This window comes from Ursus arctos, unplaced genomic scaffold (genome assembly GCF_023065955.2).
Source record: "Ursus arctos isolate Adak ecotype North America unplaced genomic scaffold, UrsArc2.0 scaffold_12, whole genome shotgun sequence".
In the NCBI taxonomy this organism is placed as follows: domain Eukaryota; kingdom Metazoa; phylum Chordata; class Mammalia; order Carnivora; family Ursidae; genus Ursus; species Ursus arctos.
Window position 1 is genome coordinate 70,858,287 of NW_026622786.1, and position 16,776 is coordinate 70,875,062.

General features: G+C 58.4%; 1 protein-coding gene across 3 annotated transcripts in view; it reads left to right on the forward strand.

Moving 5' to 3' along the window:
* Window positions 1-3,348: 3,348 nt before the first annotated feature.
* Window positions 3,349-16,776, forward strand: part of SLC6A9 (solute carrier family 6 member 9) — a 31,310-nt gene continuing 17,882 nt past the window's right edge. For 2 of the 3 annotated variants that reach the window (XM_057310705.1, XM_026498273.4), the window contains exons 1-2: window positions 3,349-3,592; window positions 9,114-9,231. In XM_057310705.1, coding sequence (XP_057166688.1) covers window positions 9,202-9,231 — 30 coding nt within the window. In that variant the 5' untranslated portion in view covers window positions 3,349-3,592; window positions 9,114-9,201. Of the gene's footprint in view, window positions 3,593-9,113; window positions 9,232-16,776 lie in introns of those variants that run through there. The other variant, XM_057310706.1, reaches the window with a different exon arrangement.

The following is a 16,776-nucleotide window of genomic DNA, read 5'->3' on the forward strand; positions in this document are numbered from 1 at the left end:
CTGGGTGTTGGGTACCTGGCCACGAGGTCCCCTGGGTGTTGGTCCCTGAAGCTCTGGGTATTGAGAACTCTGGGTTTTGGGTTCTCTACAGTGTCAGGAGCTCCAGCACCCTTGGCATTGGGAATTCTGGATTTGGGGAGCTCTACGGTGTTTCAGAATCTGGGTTTTGCATGCTCTGGACATTGAGGGTAACCCCACAGACAGGGCGAAAGCCAATGTTTCCGGTCTATAGCCCTAATTTCACCTGGAGCTGCTAAGATCCAACCTGGCACCCTACTCTGAGCCCCATGATTGGCTCTTGCTGCCCCCTTGGACCAGGGCCAGAGACAGCACAACAGAATGGTCTGAGGGACACATGGAACCCCACAGACACGTCCTGGATCGGGAACCAATTTAACCTGCTCCCTTGCATTGGGGCAGGGCAGGGAAGGTGCCAGGCACTGACCACTGAGCTCCAAGTTCAAGGGAGAAAGAATCTGAGAGCCGAGCCCAGGCGGGCCACTCCCAATAATCCTGCTCTGTTCTTGAGGCTGGGATTCCAAGGAGGTGGAGACCAATGGTCAGGACAGGCTGCAACTCAAAACAATGTCCACCCTCCCCCAACATCTCAGCAGGGCCCCTCTGCACCCCTCCACCAAGTTTCGCATGCCACCAGCTCCTTCAGTGCCCTCCAGAAGTGGCCCAAGTCTGGCCTTATCCCTATTGCCACAGACGTTCACCTAAGCCAACTGTGTGTGTCCCAACAGAGGCCTTGATCCTGCAGGCTGAAGACAACAAAGGAGGAAGCCAGCCAGCGCTGGGGGATCTGACGCTGGGTGCAGCCCTCCCAGGAAATAGCACTGTAACTGGAGGCTTGGGAGACACACCTTAGCCCACAGTGGGTGGGGCCCCGCCGCAGGCTGCCTGCCCTCTTGCTGCCCGGCCCCAGGAAGAAGCAGGTCAGCAGGTCTTCGGACCCTATCTGTCCTCCTGTCTGTCCTAGGCCTGATCCCCCTACTCTCCTAACAGTGGTCCAGGCTAGCCATGCCCTTCCCACTATGTGGGCCAGCTGCCCAGGGCCAGGAGCTCACAGCCAGGGACGAAGGCCATTCCAGTTCTGACCTGGGCTCGGCCCAGACCTGCCTCCCTTGGGGCCTCATTTTAGTTGGGGAAAAAAAAAAAAAAAAAAAAAACCAGCCGCTCTCGTCCCTGTCTCATGGAGCCAAAATCTTTCTCAAGTTTCTCCTCAGGATTTGACTTACTGTATGGCTGCCTAAAGCCTTTTCTGGATCAAGGTGGGTAAGACGCACACACCCATGAGTCTCTCTATATGTACACAGATGTATTTTGAGTTATGTCCTCTCTGTCTAGCAAAACTCTCATGGGCAAATCTCCAACTTCCCCACCAAACACCCCAGGGAAAATCTTTTCCCCCCAACTCATGGACTAAAGTGATAACTGCGTCCTTCCCCCGGATTAATGCCAAACTATCCTCCCGATAAAGCCTGGGAGAGCTGAGCCCTGAGTACCTCACCCTCCCCTGCCCCCAGCCCCAAGCCTGAGGGCCTCTTGGGCGTCTGGCTCCGAGTGTCCTGAACAGGCCTCCCTTCATCTGGGTGCCTTGGTGTGAGGTAGGAAGTCTCAGTTTCCTTGGGCCATAATAATCATCAGAAGCTTCACTGATATGCTTGGGGCCCTCTTCCTGTGCCCCTTCCATCTACTGCTTCAAGAGGGAAGGAGGCCATTGAAACGCCCTCTCACACCCTTCCTTGTCCCCACTCCCTACCTGGGGGCCTCTTCCAAGAGCCTCCATTCTGCCTTCCCGGGATGGTGGCCCTTTCTGACAAGCTTCAGGCGAGGGGGGTGGGGGAGACCAGAACCAGAATGTATGTCCTAGGCAGGAGAGTCAAGGAGGGCTTGGATTAGAGACGCCCAGTCCCCGGAGTTGGGGGCACAGACACACCCCACTCTACAGAGCCGCTGCAGTGCACAATCCCTCCTCCACAAACCCAGAGCCGCCTACACAAATGCACAGTGTGAGCGGACACAGGCCCAGTCGACTTCTCTGGGCACAGGCGCGCTCGCGCGCGCACACACAAAACACCAGCGATCGTTCACAGGGGACCAGAACTCCCAAACATGCCGTACCTGCTAGGTTTGGGAACAAAGTAAAAATGCAAATCATCTGGTGATGAGATAAAGTGTCTTTCCAGATCTAATCAGGTCTCCAGTGTAAATAGCTTGTAAGGTCTGAGCCTACAGCCCTGGGGAGAGTTTGTGAAATAGACTGGATGGCCTGAGAGCGCTCCTGTGGGCAGGAAATGTCTGTGCCTGATACCTATTATCTTGCTCAGTGCCTCGGATCGTAAATTAATAAAGTGGAATCTCACTTGTGTGACTTTGGTGTGTATGCATCAGCTTCTCGGAGGCTGACTGTCCCCGGGGAACAAATAAAACCAGTTTCCTGACCAGAGAACAGTGAGGAACAGACTCAGGGTCCAGAGAGGGTACTACCTCTCCAGACTGGGCCCCTGCAAGCAGAAGCCCCCCCCCCCCCCCCAGGCTGGGGCAATGCCTGTTTCTCTGACATTCAGTACTAACTGGTGGCTCTCGCTAGGGAAGCAACTTTCCACCCCCTGCCAGGCACTGCTGCCCAGGGAGGCAGCCTGGAGCAATGCGTTTTATATACATTATAAAGCATTATCTCCGCTCATCCTCTCCATTTCACAGGAGAGGAAACTGTGGCTCAGCAAACACCTTTTGGCAAAGTCTCCTTTATCTAGTATTGGAACCCAGGTCTGTCTCCACAGGGAGGGAATAAGGGGCCCAGATTGGTGTCTGCAGCCCCAGAACACAAGCAGCAGAGTAGGGCTGACCAAACTTGTGGTCCAAGAAGTGTCCCTGGAGGAAGGATTACCCCTAGACCTCCAGTTCCGAGGATTAGGACCCGGGTCTTACCCAGCTGTGCCCACAGTCCCCAGAGGCACGGCTCCAAAGGGAATGGAATTTGCTCTGACTTCTCCCTGGGGGCAACGCAGGCGCAGAAGACCAGGGGCCTGGAAGGCCAGCTCCAGCCCCAGCCCCCCAAAGTGCTCCAGGTCTTCTGGCTTCATACCAGCCTAGTCCGAAGTGGGCAACGACATCTGCTTCCTCCAAGGGCCCCAGCTGGGGGACAGCAAGGCAAGGGCGAGGAAGGGGACTCCTTTGTGGAGCCCACTCCCAGGGGTTCCTGGGGATCCATCATCTGAAAGCTGGAGAGACTTGTAATTTTATTCCCTGGGAGGAGGAGCCTGAGAAGTCGGCCAGTGGGGTGGGGATGAAATGGGGGAGGGGTGAGGGGGAGAGCGGCCAGGGGAGCTGTTCAGGGAGGGGAGGGACTTGGCTAGGTCTCCCAAGCCTTCTCCACTCTCCAAACTTTCACCAAACTCTTGGCCCCCGCCTCCCCGAAACCAAAACACAACAAGCTCTAGAGGAGCCGCAAGCGGCGCGGCGGGGCGGGCGGACTCGCGGCGGCACTGAGCCTCGGGAGGCTGATGCAACTTTCCCTTTAAGAAAGCCACCTGGGCGCACCGCGGTGCGGACCCAGCACGCCTGGGCCGGGGGCTGCAGCATGGTAAGGGGGCTTGGGGAAGGGAGCGCTGCGGCCCGCGCCTCTGTCTGTCCTGCCGTCGGTCTGGGTTTGGCCCCGCGGGGCTAAGCCCCAGGACAAGCGGGCGTGAGTGAGTGAGTGTGTGTGTGTGTGTGTGTGTGTGTGTGTGTGTGATCGCGCTTGCATGCGGGCATCTGTGGGTAAGAGTGTGGGTGCACGCACGAGGATGTCTGTCTCGCCGCAAAGATCGGGGTAGGTGCGCGCGTCTGGGTGTCACCGCTGTCACCAAGGAGCTAAAGCAGGCGAGAACGGGAGGGGGGGCGCGCTCCCGAAGGGGGGGCGCTGCGTGCCGACGCCGGCTCGGTCGGGGGCGGCGGGCGCGGAGCTGTGCGGGTAGCGCCGGAACCAGAGCGTGTCACGGTCCGTCTGGGGCGCCAGTGGGTCTGCGCGCCGGGGGCCTGCAGCGGCCGGGAACCGGCGGGCCGGGTCTGCGCCCCGCGTGCGGGCTCCCGCTCCATCTCTTCGCACCGCTGGCAGGCCTGGCTGCCTATCGGGCCCCTCCAGCCGGCCTGCCTCCCTATCTGCCCGCCCACCCACCGACCGGGTTTGGGTTCCCGCGCGCCCGCGGGTCCCGGGAAGCCGCGCCAGGGGGTCCCGACGCCCTCGGGATCTTTGTCCGCGGCTCTCGGCCACGGCTTTGGGAAGGGACTACCGCCGTGGAGTTATTTCGGGGCTGCTACTCCAGGGAAAATCCGCGCCCTCCCTACCCCAACCTTCATTCCGGGTGCGTGTGGGGCGGGCCCGGGCGGCCACAGGTGAGGGCAGGGGCCTGGCAGCCGGGGCGCCCACCCGCAGCCGGCGCCCCGCACCCCGCAGCCACCGCGGGGCGGTAGAAGGCGGCGGGGCCGGGGCGGGACGGGAGGGGGTCTCGCCAGAAGGGCCGGGAGGGGCCGGAGCCGGCCCTGGGGGCGGGGCAAGGGGGCGGGCACCTCGGCGCCCCGGTACTTTTCCACCGCTGGGGCCGGGGGCGGGGCCGCCGCCTCCACACCAGCTGAGAGGCCCACACGTGGCGGCTGATGTAACACCGCCCCCCAACATCTCGCACCCCGATTAAAGCGGGCGCACCCCGCTTCGAGGAACCGGGGTGCTACGGGCGGTGCCGCAGGTCGAAAAGCGACCGCGCCCCTGCCTGCCGGCCCGGGGCCTCCTCGCAGTCCGCCGGCTGCTTCTTAAAGGAGCCGCGCCCCCTTTCGGGCCTGCTTTCCGGAGGCCACGCCCCCTCGCTGGTCACTCTTAAAGGAGCCGCGTCCCCGGCTCGCTGACAGCTCCAGCACAAAGCCTGGGTCTCTTTCTTTGCTGAGACCAGCTTGATGCTGCGGTTGCTAGAAGATAAAGGCTGGGGTTGAGAGTGGGGAGAGGGATGGGAAAGGAAAGAAGGACTTGAGAAGTCCAAAGTGAGGGAGCATCGGAAGATTGGAGAATAGTTGGGTGAGGGAACTGGTTCTAAGAAGGGACTAATGGGCGGCACTGAGCATGCCCAAGTGTTTCCAGGGACCGCAGAGAAAACGCCCCCTTACTCGGCCTACACTGCGACTGCGGCGGTGCCCGCTCAGTGCCCAGCCCTGGGGACACGGAAGAATCACACATTTGCCCAGGAAGGTCTCTCCAGTTCGTGGGGAGCCAGATCTGGACACAAGTAACCATGCCGCAACACTACATGTGACGAGCGTGTTAATCAGATGTACACGCTTTGGGGGTACAGTGAAAAGGTGACTGCAACTGGAGGAGGAAGGAAGGCCTCTTGAAGAGAATGCCATTGGAACAGGTTTTGAAGCTGGGTAGGATGGTAATGCGGACAAGGATGCTCACAGAAGAGGGAACCGCCTGCACAAACATGGGAGGCAAGGACCTCTGGGAATGCTGAGTAGTCCCACATGGCCACAGGTGGCTGCTGGTAGCCAGCCTGGGCTCCAGGCAAAACTAGAAGCCGTCCGCTGCTCCCACAGCCCCTCCACTCCCTCGTCACAGTGAATAGAGTTTATGCTTCCTCCTCTCTCTGTCTCCTAAACTGTGAGGTCCTTGAATACAGGGAAAGAACCTGACACCTTTCCATTCCCAGAGAGGGCTCTGGGGCTTGGCTCAGATGGACCCTTACAATTGACTGACAGCCCCATTTGGGGAGAAGGAAGGACAGAGCAATGAGCCGATAAAGGTAGCTGGGTCCTGTGACTGCCCTCTCACCATCCACCCTTGAGTGGCTCACAGGCAGATCACACCCAGCTCGCCCTCTCCCCACTCTGAACCTGGCAGCACCCTGGCACTCCTGTCCCCTGGGCCTGGCACTAGCTTCTTCCTGTTGGACCTGCAGAAACCAGAGCTCCCCGCTTGTCCCTCACCTCCTATGCAATTCATCACCAAGTCCTACCTTCTATATTTGTCACCTTCTATATTTTTCTCAGATCTGTGCACCTCTCCCCACCCTATGGCCACCTTCCTGATCCACACCCCCTCATCCCTGGCCTGGCCTCTTCCTGACTTCTCTTCCCCAACCCCTCCCTCGAGTCCTTTCTCCACACTGTGTCTAGGGTGATGTTTTCAAAATGCACATTCCACCAGTTGCTCCTGCCGGGTGCAACTCTGTCGTAAAGCCTTTGATCGAGACCATTGCCCTCAGGATAAAAACCGAAATCCAGGCCCCAAAGGCCCTGACCCTGCTTATCTGTCCACCCTCATCTTTGGCCACTTTCTGCCTGGCGATCTGAGCCCGGCCTCAGGGTCTTTGCACATACTATTTCATTTGCTTGCGTCTCTCTTCCTGTTCCCTTCCTCACTATTGCTGCTTTGCCTAAGTAAGTCTCTCTGACCCTATAGCATCGCTTCCTCAGGAAAGGCCCCTGTGACTCTCAGACAAGGCCAGGTCCGCCTGCTCTTGACTCTTATAGAAGGATCTTTCTCTTTTAGTCTTTGTCTGCGTTTGAGTCACGAGTTTCCCTCTTTCCCCCTAGCCTGTAGGATGCGGGAGGGCAGAGACCGATGAGTTCTTCCTACCCAATACAGGTCTGGCCCAGAGCAAGCCTGAAATAAATATTTGTGGAAGAAATGAATTGAATTGTGGCCAGCCTTAAATGCATGCTAAATAATCTAGGCCATATCCTGTTGGCTGTGGAGAACGATGAGGGGGAATCAGGGCTTTAGGGCTTTGGGAAGATTAATGAACTGGAGGGGAGGATTTGCAGTAGAGTCCAAAATGAAGCAGAAACTTCAGAACTTACAAAGGAAGTATTGCTAGCTCCATCTTCCAGATTGAGAAAACTGAAGCTTGGAGAAGTTAAGTGACTTGCTCAAAGTCACATATGTAGTGAGTGGCAGAACCAGAATTCTAGCCCAGGCCTACCAGGCCCCAGAGCCCAAGCTCTTCACCACATGCTGAACTGACTGCTTGCCAGTGGCGGTCCATACGTGGTACTTCTTGAATGGGTGGACAGGGCCATTGAACAGAAATGGCAGAAGCAGGAGAAGAAGCAAAGCTTTCTGCCCAACTCATTCTCCTGGAGGCCACCACCAAGCCCTCTTTTGGTCACCAGTCTGTAAACAGTCTGAGCACAAGGACTGTGTTTGCAGTCAGTGCTCGGGGATAACCTGAGTGAGAACACCCTGGAGCCTAAGTTCCTGGGCAGAGTGCCCTCAGTTTACTTACCTAACCAGGGGTCATAATAATTACCAGCCCAAGCAGTGGCTCTTTGTAATGCCATCTGCGGTTACCGTTTGCTGGCTGAAGAGGGTCAGCTTTGGGGAAGTCAGATACAGAGTTTACAGCTTAAGGAGGGTGCAGTGAGTGGGGAGGACAAGGTATAATCCTTCTAAGGGAGCACAAACCCCCTTTTCTCCTGACTGCCCCCAGAAGACCCAAGCCATGCACAGGGACCTCTTTAGGAGAACCCTTTGAGAGGCGGAGAGGCCAACCTGGGTGACTGACAAAAGGGAAATGGTTACAGGTCACATCTGCACCTGCCCCTGCCCCCACCCTGGAGACAAGTCTGTGCAGGACCCCAAGTGGCCAGCGCCAAGTCCTAAAGAAGCCAAGGGCTGATTTTCACAGGCAAGGAGCTTCTTCCTCGTCTCTTCTGGCCTTCTAAAACCTTCCTGGGCCTGTAGGAGAGAGGTGGCCCTTGATAGGTGGCTATGGGTAGGGCAGAATGGCACAGAACAGTCTTTGGAGTCGAGTCTGCTCCCTGGGAGGGTAAAGAAGGCCCCAGAAGCTGAGCCCAGTCCCTCCTAGGACTAGGCCGTATGGAGATTGAACATCATTGTCCACCTGACCCAGGTTTTCCTCCCACAACAGAATTCCTCAAAGCTCCCTGAGGGTTGAATCCTCTCCTGAGGCCCATCAAAAATGACCCCCTATTCCATCCGTGTCTGGCATGAAACCTGTCTATGTGCACCAGCAGGGCCATACCCCCTATTCCATCCGTGTCTGGCATGAAACCTGTCTATATGCACCAGCAGGGCCATGTGGCCACTCCTTCCATTTGTCTGCCGCCTCCTGCAGCGCGTCGTGCCCACATTGCATCTCAGATGCTTCCCGCAAGGTCTCTGGCTTGCCCGGACCATCATTCCAGTCTCACCCATTGCCCTTCAATTCAATTCGAGCAAGACATCGGGCTAGCGCACCCTGGGCGAGGGGCAGGCACCGAAGGTAAATGAAACATGGACCCAACCCTCAGGGAATGCACAGACTCGTGGCTGATGGACAGAAAAAAAAAAATAAGTCTAGTATGAGTTGATAAGGACACCAGTAGAAACCTGCTAAAAAAAGAAAGGAGGAAGCAGTTTGTTCACTCTGGTTGAGGAGAGTGCCAGGAAAGGCTACAGGGAAGAGGTGACATTTCAGCATGGTCCTAAAGGATTTGCAGAATTTTACTGGTGAGCGGAAGGGAAGCTGTCGCAGGCAGGGGAGGGCCTGAGCCAGGGCAGGGAGGGCATCCCGCGCACGGCATGTTTGGTGTTCGCAGAGCTTCTGGTTCAGGTCAGTGACATAACAGCATGCCTGGCTGTCCTGGAGCCCAAGCTGAGTGGCACCAGGATGAGGAAGGACTGTCCTGGCTGCCCAGCTGGAGTGAGCTTGGGGAGCTCGTGCTGATCCGAGCTGACTCCCCTTCAGGAGAAAGGTTGAAGCCATCCACACGGACGATGAAGGAATTGGACCCTGTCCCAGTCTTGTGTTCATTTTTTAATCTTTTATAGAATTGGGCATCTGGAGAGTCAAAAATAGACCTTTGCCCATTGGGACGGGAAGCCTGGAGACCAAGGGATCCAGGGGAAGGGTTGGAAGAAGGGCTAGGAAGGAGCCCATCGAGAGTCATCCAAAAAGGACCAGATGGGAAAGGGCCTGGCAGAGGGTGGGCCAGCCTGGGAGGGGGTGAGGGCCTGCCAGCTGGTGGCCCGGGCCCTGCACTACCTGTCCTGGAGAGCCCTGACGGCCACACCTGGCCTGTCCTCACCTTCCCAGGCCAGGTTCCCACCCCACTCTCTGCTCTCTCCACAGCTCTTGAGGTCTGTGGTCTGAAAGGTGCTGGAAGCAAAGCCTGTGAGTGTGGTCCAGGACTCCAGGGCCCCCCCAGCCTGCTGCTGCCATGGTAGGGAAAGGTGCCAAAGGGATGCTGGTGAGTACAGGAACCAGACTGCGGGGAGGAAGGGGGGAATCGTGAGCGCCGCCCCCTCTGAGGCCTTGTGCCAGCTGCTTGTCATAACGGGAGGGTCTAGGAGGCTTCTTGGGGCCCTGAGTCTGGCTGGCACTGACAAGACTCCTAAGTCGTAGGGCTGTCCCAGGCCCCAAGCAGGCGGCCCCTTACCCGACAGGTTCGATGGTGTTGCGGCTCTGAGCCCACAGTGGGGCCGATTCTGCCACAGAGCCCACGGCGCCCGTCAGGAGTCAAGAGCACACTCCCCATCCCCATCACAAGAGGTGCTCTGGAGAGGCTGCAACTTGTCCTGCTGGAGGGACAGGAGGACACCCAGGACCATCCCACGGTTGGCACCCTGGCACCCCACCCCCACCCCGTGCTCTGCCCGCCGCAGGGAGCATTCCATATGTGCTAATCAAGGGGCCTTCAGACCCCGTCTGGTTTTTCTCTCCTTCCCTCGTTCCTTCTCACGCTGAAAAGTAACAAAGAACGTTTCATTTTGAATCCTCTTCTGAGGGCTCAGGAAACTCCCCTCTCCTCCTGCCCCCAGCCATGGCCCTTCCTTTGCCCGCTGCCGCAGAGCACAGGAGAAGTGCTAGTGAGGCCCCATGAGAAGCAGCAGGCAAGAGCCGGGCCTGGTCAGGGCTTGAAGGAGGAAGACTCATTGATGGGTAGAGCAGGTTGGTCCTGGAAGCAGGAACCAGGAAAAAGATGTCAGATCCCATCCCAAGAGCAGTGGTGTATTTCTTCTCTTGGGATCTTGCCTCGGGGACAAGCTAGACGGGACAGCTGTCAGGGGAGGAAGCCAGTGACAGAGCACAGCACTGCCCTTGGCACCTCTCTCATTGCTTTTCTCATTCTGTTAAGGATCGATTGGCCTAGGGTCTCTGTGGAGCTCCCCCACCCCTAAAGAGGCCCTGTCTCTCACCAGAGATTTCTGGGGCTCAGAGTGCTTGGTCCAGATGAATGGTTTGGGAGAGGAAATAGGTGGTTTTGCTCCAGGGTAAGGACCCTCTCTCTATCCTGCCCCGTTCTGAACGTCTAGCATTCAGCCCCTCAGGCCTGCTCTGGCCTGGCTCCTGCCTGGTTGGAACACATCTGAATGAGCCGAGCTTCTCAAAGTATTCCGGGGCCAGCCTAAACTCTGGGTGCTCATAAATGGGCGGAGATGAAGTCTCGTGACCTGCACGCTTGCTGGAGGTGATGCTGTTACAGGGCCAAAAATGGCCTCCCTTTCCCAGAGAAGTCTGGGAATTGCCACGGGCCTGTGGTCCGTAGGAAGTGGGGTGCAGCTCTGCCCCATGCTGCATGGAGATTCTGAGCCCCGTGAAACCTAAGAAACCCTCCGAGTATTCCCGGGCTGCTCTTCCTTCTCAGGAGTGACCCTGAAAGGACCGGTGCAGCCAAGCAGTGGAGACGTGGGAGCCGTGTGGGCCACATAGGGAGCGCGAATCACGGCATCCCAGAATCCCTGCCTGAGCTGAGCCTCCCGGACTTTGGGCTCTGCAGGGCCAGCCTGTCTGTGGAAGGGAGTGCTGCCTTGGGACGCCCGTTCCCAGCCCCAGGATGTGCCTAAAGATAGCCAGGGCTCGGATGCCCTCTGCCCTTTGGCTTCTGCCCGCCACTGCTGGTTTGAGGCCCATAACATCTGTCCCCTGGGCTCCACCCGCCCACCCCCTCCCACCACAGTGGTTGCTAGAGATTCTATTCCTGCCTCTTTCTCAGTTCTGCTGATGACCTTGGGCTACTCTGTTCTCGGGCCGCAGTTTGGAAACTGAAGCCATCTCTGTTCAGGGCTTGTCTGTAGGACACAGGCTCGAGGAGCACCACCCCTCCTGGCTAACCTAGGGAGCTGAGCCAGCGCTCTTTTAGGCGCCTGTGCTCCCCTAAAGGCAAATAGCTAAGGACACTCCTTTCAGACATGCCCTCGTCTCCATGCCGTGGTAGGGGCAGAAGAGAGGCTATCGAGGGCCACGCATGTAAGCCACTTAGCCAATCCCAGGCCTATGGCTTCTTTTGGCATTCGTGCCCTGGGATGCGGGGAGGGGATAGCTAGCCCCTGCCGTGGGGTCCTTACTTCCATCCCCTTTGCCTCCAGTTTGGGTGTGAGGACATGGTCCCCCCGGCCCCTGTCCCCTGACTCTCTTCAGTGTCGGCAGACACCCTGTGTCATCCTTGGAGCTCCAGCCCTGCTGTCCATGGGGCAGGTGCCCCGCGGAGAAGCAAGCCTCTCTGCAGCACGTGCCCAGGCCCACATGCCTGCTGCACGTGTCCCCGACCCCCACCCCCGGCCCAGATGGTCTCTGCCGGGCCAGCTCAGCTGCCTCCCTCACGCCTCAGCAGCTCCTAGGACGGGGCCATGCGAGAACCCAGCTGGCCAGGGTGCCTCCAAGCCTGGGAGCAGCTGGGATGCTTGGGGGCACCGGGGGGTGGGTGGGGTGATCCTTCCATGGAGACCTAGTGCCTCTGTACACGCGTGGGGTGGGGCTGCCTGAGGCTCAGAAGACAGGGAGCTGGGGGAGAGGAGCCCAGGCCAGGAGAGCCCCACCGGGTCAGCTGTGACCACACGGCCTCACACCAAGGGCATGAGCTGGCTGCTTCGGTCCCCTCCCCATGCCTGCGCCCCACTGGCACAGAGTCTTGGGCAGCAGAGGTCTCAGGGAGCCTCACTGGCCTCTCCCCATGTCTTTGGGCACACTGGTTGCTCCTACCATTGGGAAACCTTGTGATGAGTAAGAGCAGAGTCACCTGGGCTAGGGCCGTGAGTGCCAGGGCATCTAAACCATCCCAGAAGGCTTTGCAAGCACCACAGGCCACCCGGCGCTGCTCCACCCTGACCTGTTCTGTTAGGCTTTGATACGAGAATTTGTACACCTCTTATTGGCACCGTCCATTGCGGGGCCTGGCACACAGTGGGTGCTCACCCGGCCCACATCCTGGCCTGTGGCAAGTGCTTAGCTAATATGGGCTTGGCACATGCTGGGAGTTTACCAAGCGCAGGGTTTGGCCTGCAGTCGGCACTTCCTAGGTGAAGAGCCTGCACGACTAGGCGCTCAGCCGCACGAGCCCCAGCTTGGGGGGGTGCTCACCTAGCACAGACTGGGCACACACTGGGCACCCGGCTGTCACAGTGCCAGGCGCACCGTGGGTGCTCCCCCAGCTCCAGTCTGGGCATACGTTGGGTCCTCGCCTGGCACGGAATTTGGCATACAAGGGCTTCTCCTCTAGTGTGGTGAGCCCAGCACAGGGGCTCGCTGGCATTGGGCTGATCTAAAGTGGGTGCTCTCTTCACGCAGACCTGGCACACTATTTATTCTTTCAGCATCAGACTTTGCACATAGTGGGCGCTCTGCTAACACAGTTCCCAGCACACAGTGAGTGCTTTCCAAACACAGGTACTCGTGGTAACAGTGTGTGCTTTCTGTGCACGGGGTCTGGCACACAGTAGGTACTCTCCTAGCTCAGGGACTGGCACATCGTGGGCACTCTCCTTATAATAGGCCTAGCACAGAGGAGGGGCTCTCTTAGCTGGGACAGCCTGAGGAATGACCTAGATCATCAACCAGGTGATTGGAGATGTGTAACCACACCCCTCCCAGTGAAACGGACAATATCTAGATCCAGAGGAAAAGGTGCAGCGTTCCTCAGGCCTCCTCTCTGGACCTGAGATCCTGCCCTCCCTTCCCCTTGGTCTCCTTCCCCTCCCCACCTTCCCTGGAGCACACCTGCTCCATCCTGTGCCCTCACCTCCCCTCACACAGCTTCCCTGCAGCCCTTCCCCTGCTCAGTCCTAGCTGGGCGGGACCTTCCCCCTGGAGGCACAGGGCACAACAAAGCGGCTAGATTCCTTGCCCCTCTGGAGGCATGCCCACTCTTATTAAGAAAAGTCAGAGGCGGGGACTGGGGGAGTCGGCCTCCCAAAGTGGGGCTGGAGCAGCTGGGTCCCACTAATGAGGCCTCATTATGGCCAGGGCCCAGCTGGGCTGCTGCTGCCTCCTGTCCCCATGGCCAGGGCCGGAGAAAGCCGTCCAGCCAGGGCTGCCTGTTCTGGGCACCCTGCCCAGGCCAGGGCAGCCAGAGCCCAGAGCCCACCCTGGGTGGAAGTGAGCATTTGGGCATCATGGGTGACTGGGCCTTCCTGAAGCCAGTAGCCCAGCCAGGGCCTTGGCCCGCAGTCTGTGCGCGCAGGAAGTCAGCGGAGCGTGTCTGGAGACCTGGCTGCATGAGGCTGGCCCAGTGAGAGGCTGAGTCAGTGGGGTCTCAGACCATTCTTAGGAGACTTGCCTGAACCAAGGCTGGTCTCTATCTACCCCCCAAAATGGGGATAATAAGTTATCTATATAAGGCATTTGGGGGGGTGATTAAATGATTTAATATGTGCAAAGTGTTTAGGACAGTGTCTGGCTCATAGTAAGCCCTTAATATGTATTATCTATTACTGTGATTGCTAGTTCTCGCTAGATTCAATGATGGGTGGATATCAGCCCTATTTCAGAGAGGAGGAAACTAAGATCAGACATGTTAAGTGACTTGCTTAAGGCTACCTAGGGTGAGAGACTGGCAGTGCTGGGCTTTAAACCAGGTCTATCTGACTCTAAAGCGTGTACACTTTTTTAAAAAGCCGTTCTAAAAAAAAAAAAAGCCATCCTGCCATGTTCTCTTTGAGGTCACCATACTTACCAAACTCACCGAAAAGCTAGGCTTTCTTTACATCAGAGTGCGCGCTTTCGTGTGATGCTTGCTGAGACCCTAACGTGTACCAGGCCCCCTGCCAACCTGTCAGTTTCCAAAGAGAGGTTCACCTTCCCGGGGCCAGAACACCTGTGCCCGCCTTCCTGCCCGCTGGCCTGTGGTATCTCAGCATCCTCGGGAGAAGTGGGACTGGGTGGGTCTGAGCGACATCCCGCCCCAGTGATGGTGACACCACTGGACTGAACCCCGCCCGTGCAGCACATACCCGGAGCAACACCTCAGGCCCTGGGCAATGCAGCACAGATCTCCGAGGGTCCTATTCTGTGGTTCCACCTTTACCTGGGCTCTGTGGTGTCCACTGTCTGGGCTAGTGCCGTCTTTCTTAGGACAGGTGACCGTGCAGTTCACCGGGCCAGAGCTTTCTTGCATGTGGTCAGCCACATTCTCCTATGAGGACAGTCAGTCGTCTCGGCTGGTTGAGGGTCTCCAACTCTCGTCAGGGGGAGAGGAGTGGGGGGAACAGCTCCAGGGCCCACCATCCCCCCACCCACACCACTCTGAGAAGTCTAAGATGCTTTGGTAGTGCCCTGTGGACTATGCCCTCCCTTCATCCTGCCCTTCACCAAGTCGAGTGCCCAGTGGCACCCAACCACCCTACCAGGAGGCCACCAAGTGCCGGGCCTGGGAGCTCAGAAGCATCTGGGCCCCGAGGCCGCTCACTCTCTTCCGCGCTCGCTCTGCCTCACTCTGTGGTTGTGAGTATGTGTGTGTATGTGTTTTGTTCCAATAACTTGCTGGGAACAAGGGAAAAACACAACAAACCCCACGCCTCACTCTAGCTCCGGAGCACCCGCGCTGGGCTGCATGGGGACTGGCCGGAGGGGGAGGGCCAGGGGAGGGGTAGGCAGAGCTTCGGGAGGAGATGAGGTGAAAGTAATTGACGCTGCCCAGCCGGCAGTGGGAGAGGCAGGGGATGCGTCAGTGTCGCCCGGAGCTGGCAGAGGTGTGAATGAGCAGCGGAGACACGCGCTCTCCGCTCTGAGCACTCATCCTGGGATGGCCTCGGCTTGTGGACCTGGGGCCCGCTCCTCCCCAGAGCAGGTCAGTCACCTTCCAGGAGGTTGAGGCCCCTCCCTGGAGCCAGGCGGTCTGGGAGGCTGGGCTGGGGGTGGGGAGAGGGGCTGAGTGGTCTGTGCCAGGGAGGGGCAGGCACAGCCAGCCAGCGAGACAGACACCAGCAAAAGTGACCCAGAAAGTTGCAACTGTGTGAAGGAGTGCAGGAAGAGTTAGCTGTGTGGTGGGGGCCTGGGGGAGGAGAGTGGGGGGGTGAGGGCTCCCCCAGCCCAAGGACCTGCTGAGAATCTGCTCTGTGTATCAAAGCTGCATTGTCCTAGCTCCCGGGGAGACGGGCCGGAGGTGCCCAGGAATTGTACTAATCAATACAGCCCCATTGTCCGTGCCACGGCATTTACTCCTATGGGGAGAGTGAGTGAGGGGGCAGGGGGATGTGGTACATGGACTCAGCAGTGACGGTGGGGGAACAGGATGGGATGGGGGTCTCCACTGGGAGTAGAGAGACCCCAGAGAACGTTCGCCAGTGTCCACGGCAAGTGCCCGGATGGGGTGGGCACCCGTGTGGCCTCATCCCTAGAAGCTGGGGATGGGCAAAGATGTCGGGGACAATGGGGCTGACGGCAGCGAAGGTGAGGGTACAAGGAGAGCCATCCTCCCCACTCCATAGAACATCCTGATTTGACCTTCAGAAGGCAAGAGAAGGAATGTCTTCTGGGGAGACATGGGTTGGGCCTGGGAGAAGCATTATGCAGGGCTGCCCTCAAACCTCAGAACTGCCAGGGTCACGGACCAGAGCCACTGCCCAGAGTGCCAGCCCCACTGCCAACTGACTGGGGTAGAGACTGCCCACAGCTGCTGCGTGTGAGGTAGGGCTGCTGGGCTTCTCCAGGGCAGAGGCAGGGCCCACCCGGTGTTCCCCATCCTGCTCCCCGGGGCCCGGAGCGGAACCTGGGGGTGCGTCTTCCATCTGCTCTCCACGGTGTTGGCAGGTCTCTCTCCACCGATCGGGGCTCTGGGCGAAATAGCACAGGGCATGCTCTTGCCTCTCTCACCTGCTCTGTGAAGGCCTCGACTCCTAACAGGTGCCCAGAGCTTGCTCTAAAGTTGTCCTTGAGGCAAGAGGCACGAGCAGCTGCCGGGTACTGCTTGGGCCTCGGGTGGACTTTCCCATGGTCCTGCCCCTCCACCTCTGGCCCCTGACTCTTTCCCAGATCTGGATAAGCGAGTCCAGATGAAGGACAGAAGGCTCTGTCATCGCAGGGCGGATGCTACCTGAGGGCCAGCCTGGCCCCTGGACTGAGGGGGAGAGAACTTGGGGGAACAAGAATCTAGGGGTGCGAGGAGGTCGTGAGGTCTTTTAAGGCAGCCACAATTTACTGTAATGGCGATGCTGCCTGAATTCCCCGATGGGGCTCAGAGAAAGTTGCCAGTGATCTGGATTTGGCTCAAGGTCAGTCTGGGATGTGGGGTCTTGTCTGTCCTCCTCCATAAAGTTTGTCTTGGATGGGACTTCATCCCATGAGCAAACCCCGGGGCTGCAGAGTTCTGAACAAGAGTCCTTCGGGATCCCAGCGGGGCCCGCCCAGCCAGGGCAGCTCCAGGATTCTTCAGGAGGAAGGACTCACAATTCACAAAAATATCCAGTGGACACTGGTCTGGGAGGGCGGGAGTCAGGAGCCAGAGGAGAGCCGTAGCCCAGGGTGGAAACCCGGGCTCTGTCTGAGCCTGTGCACGAAGAAAGGAGGGGGTGCATCCCGT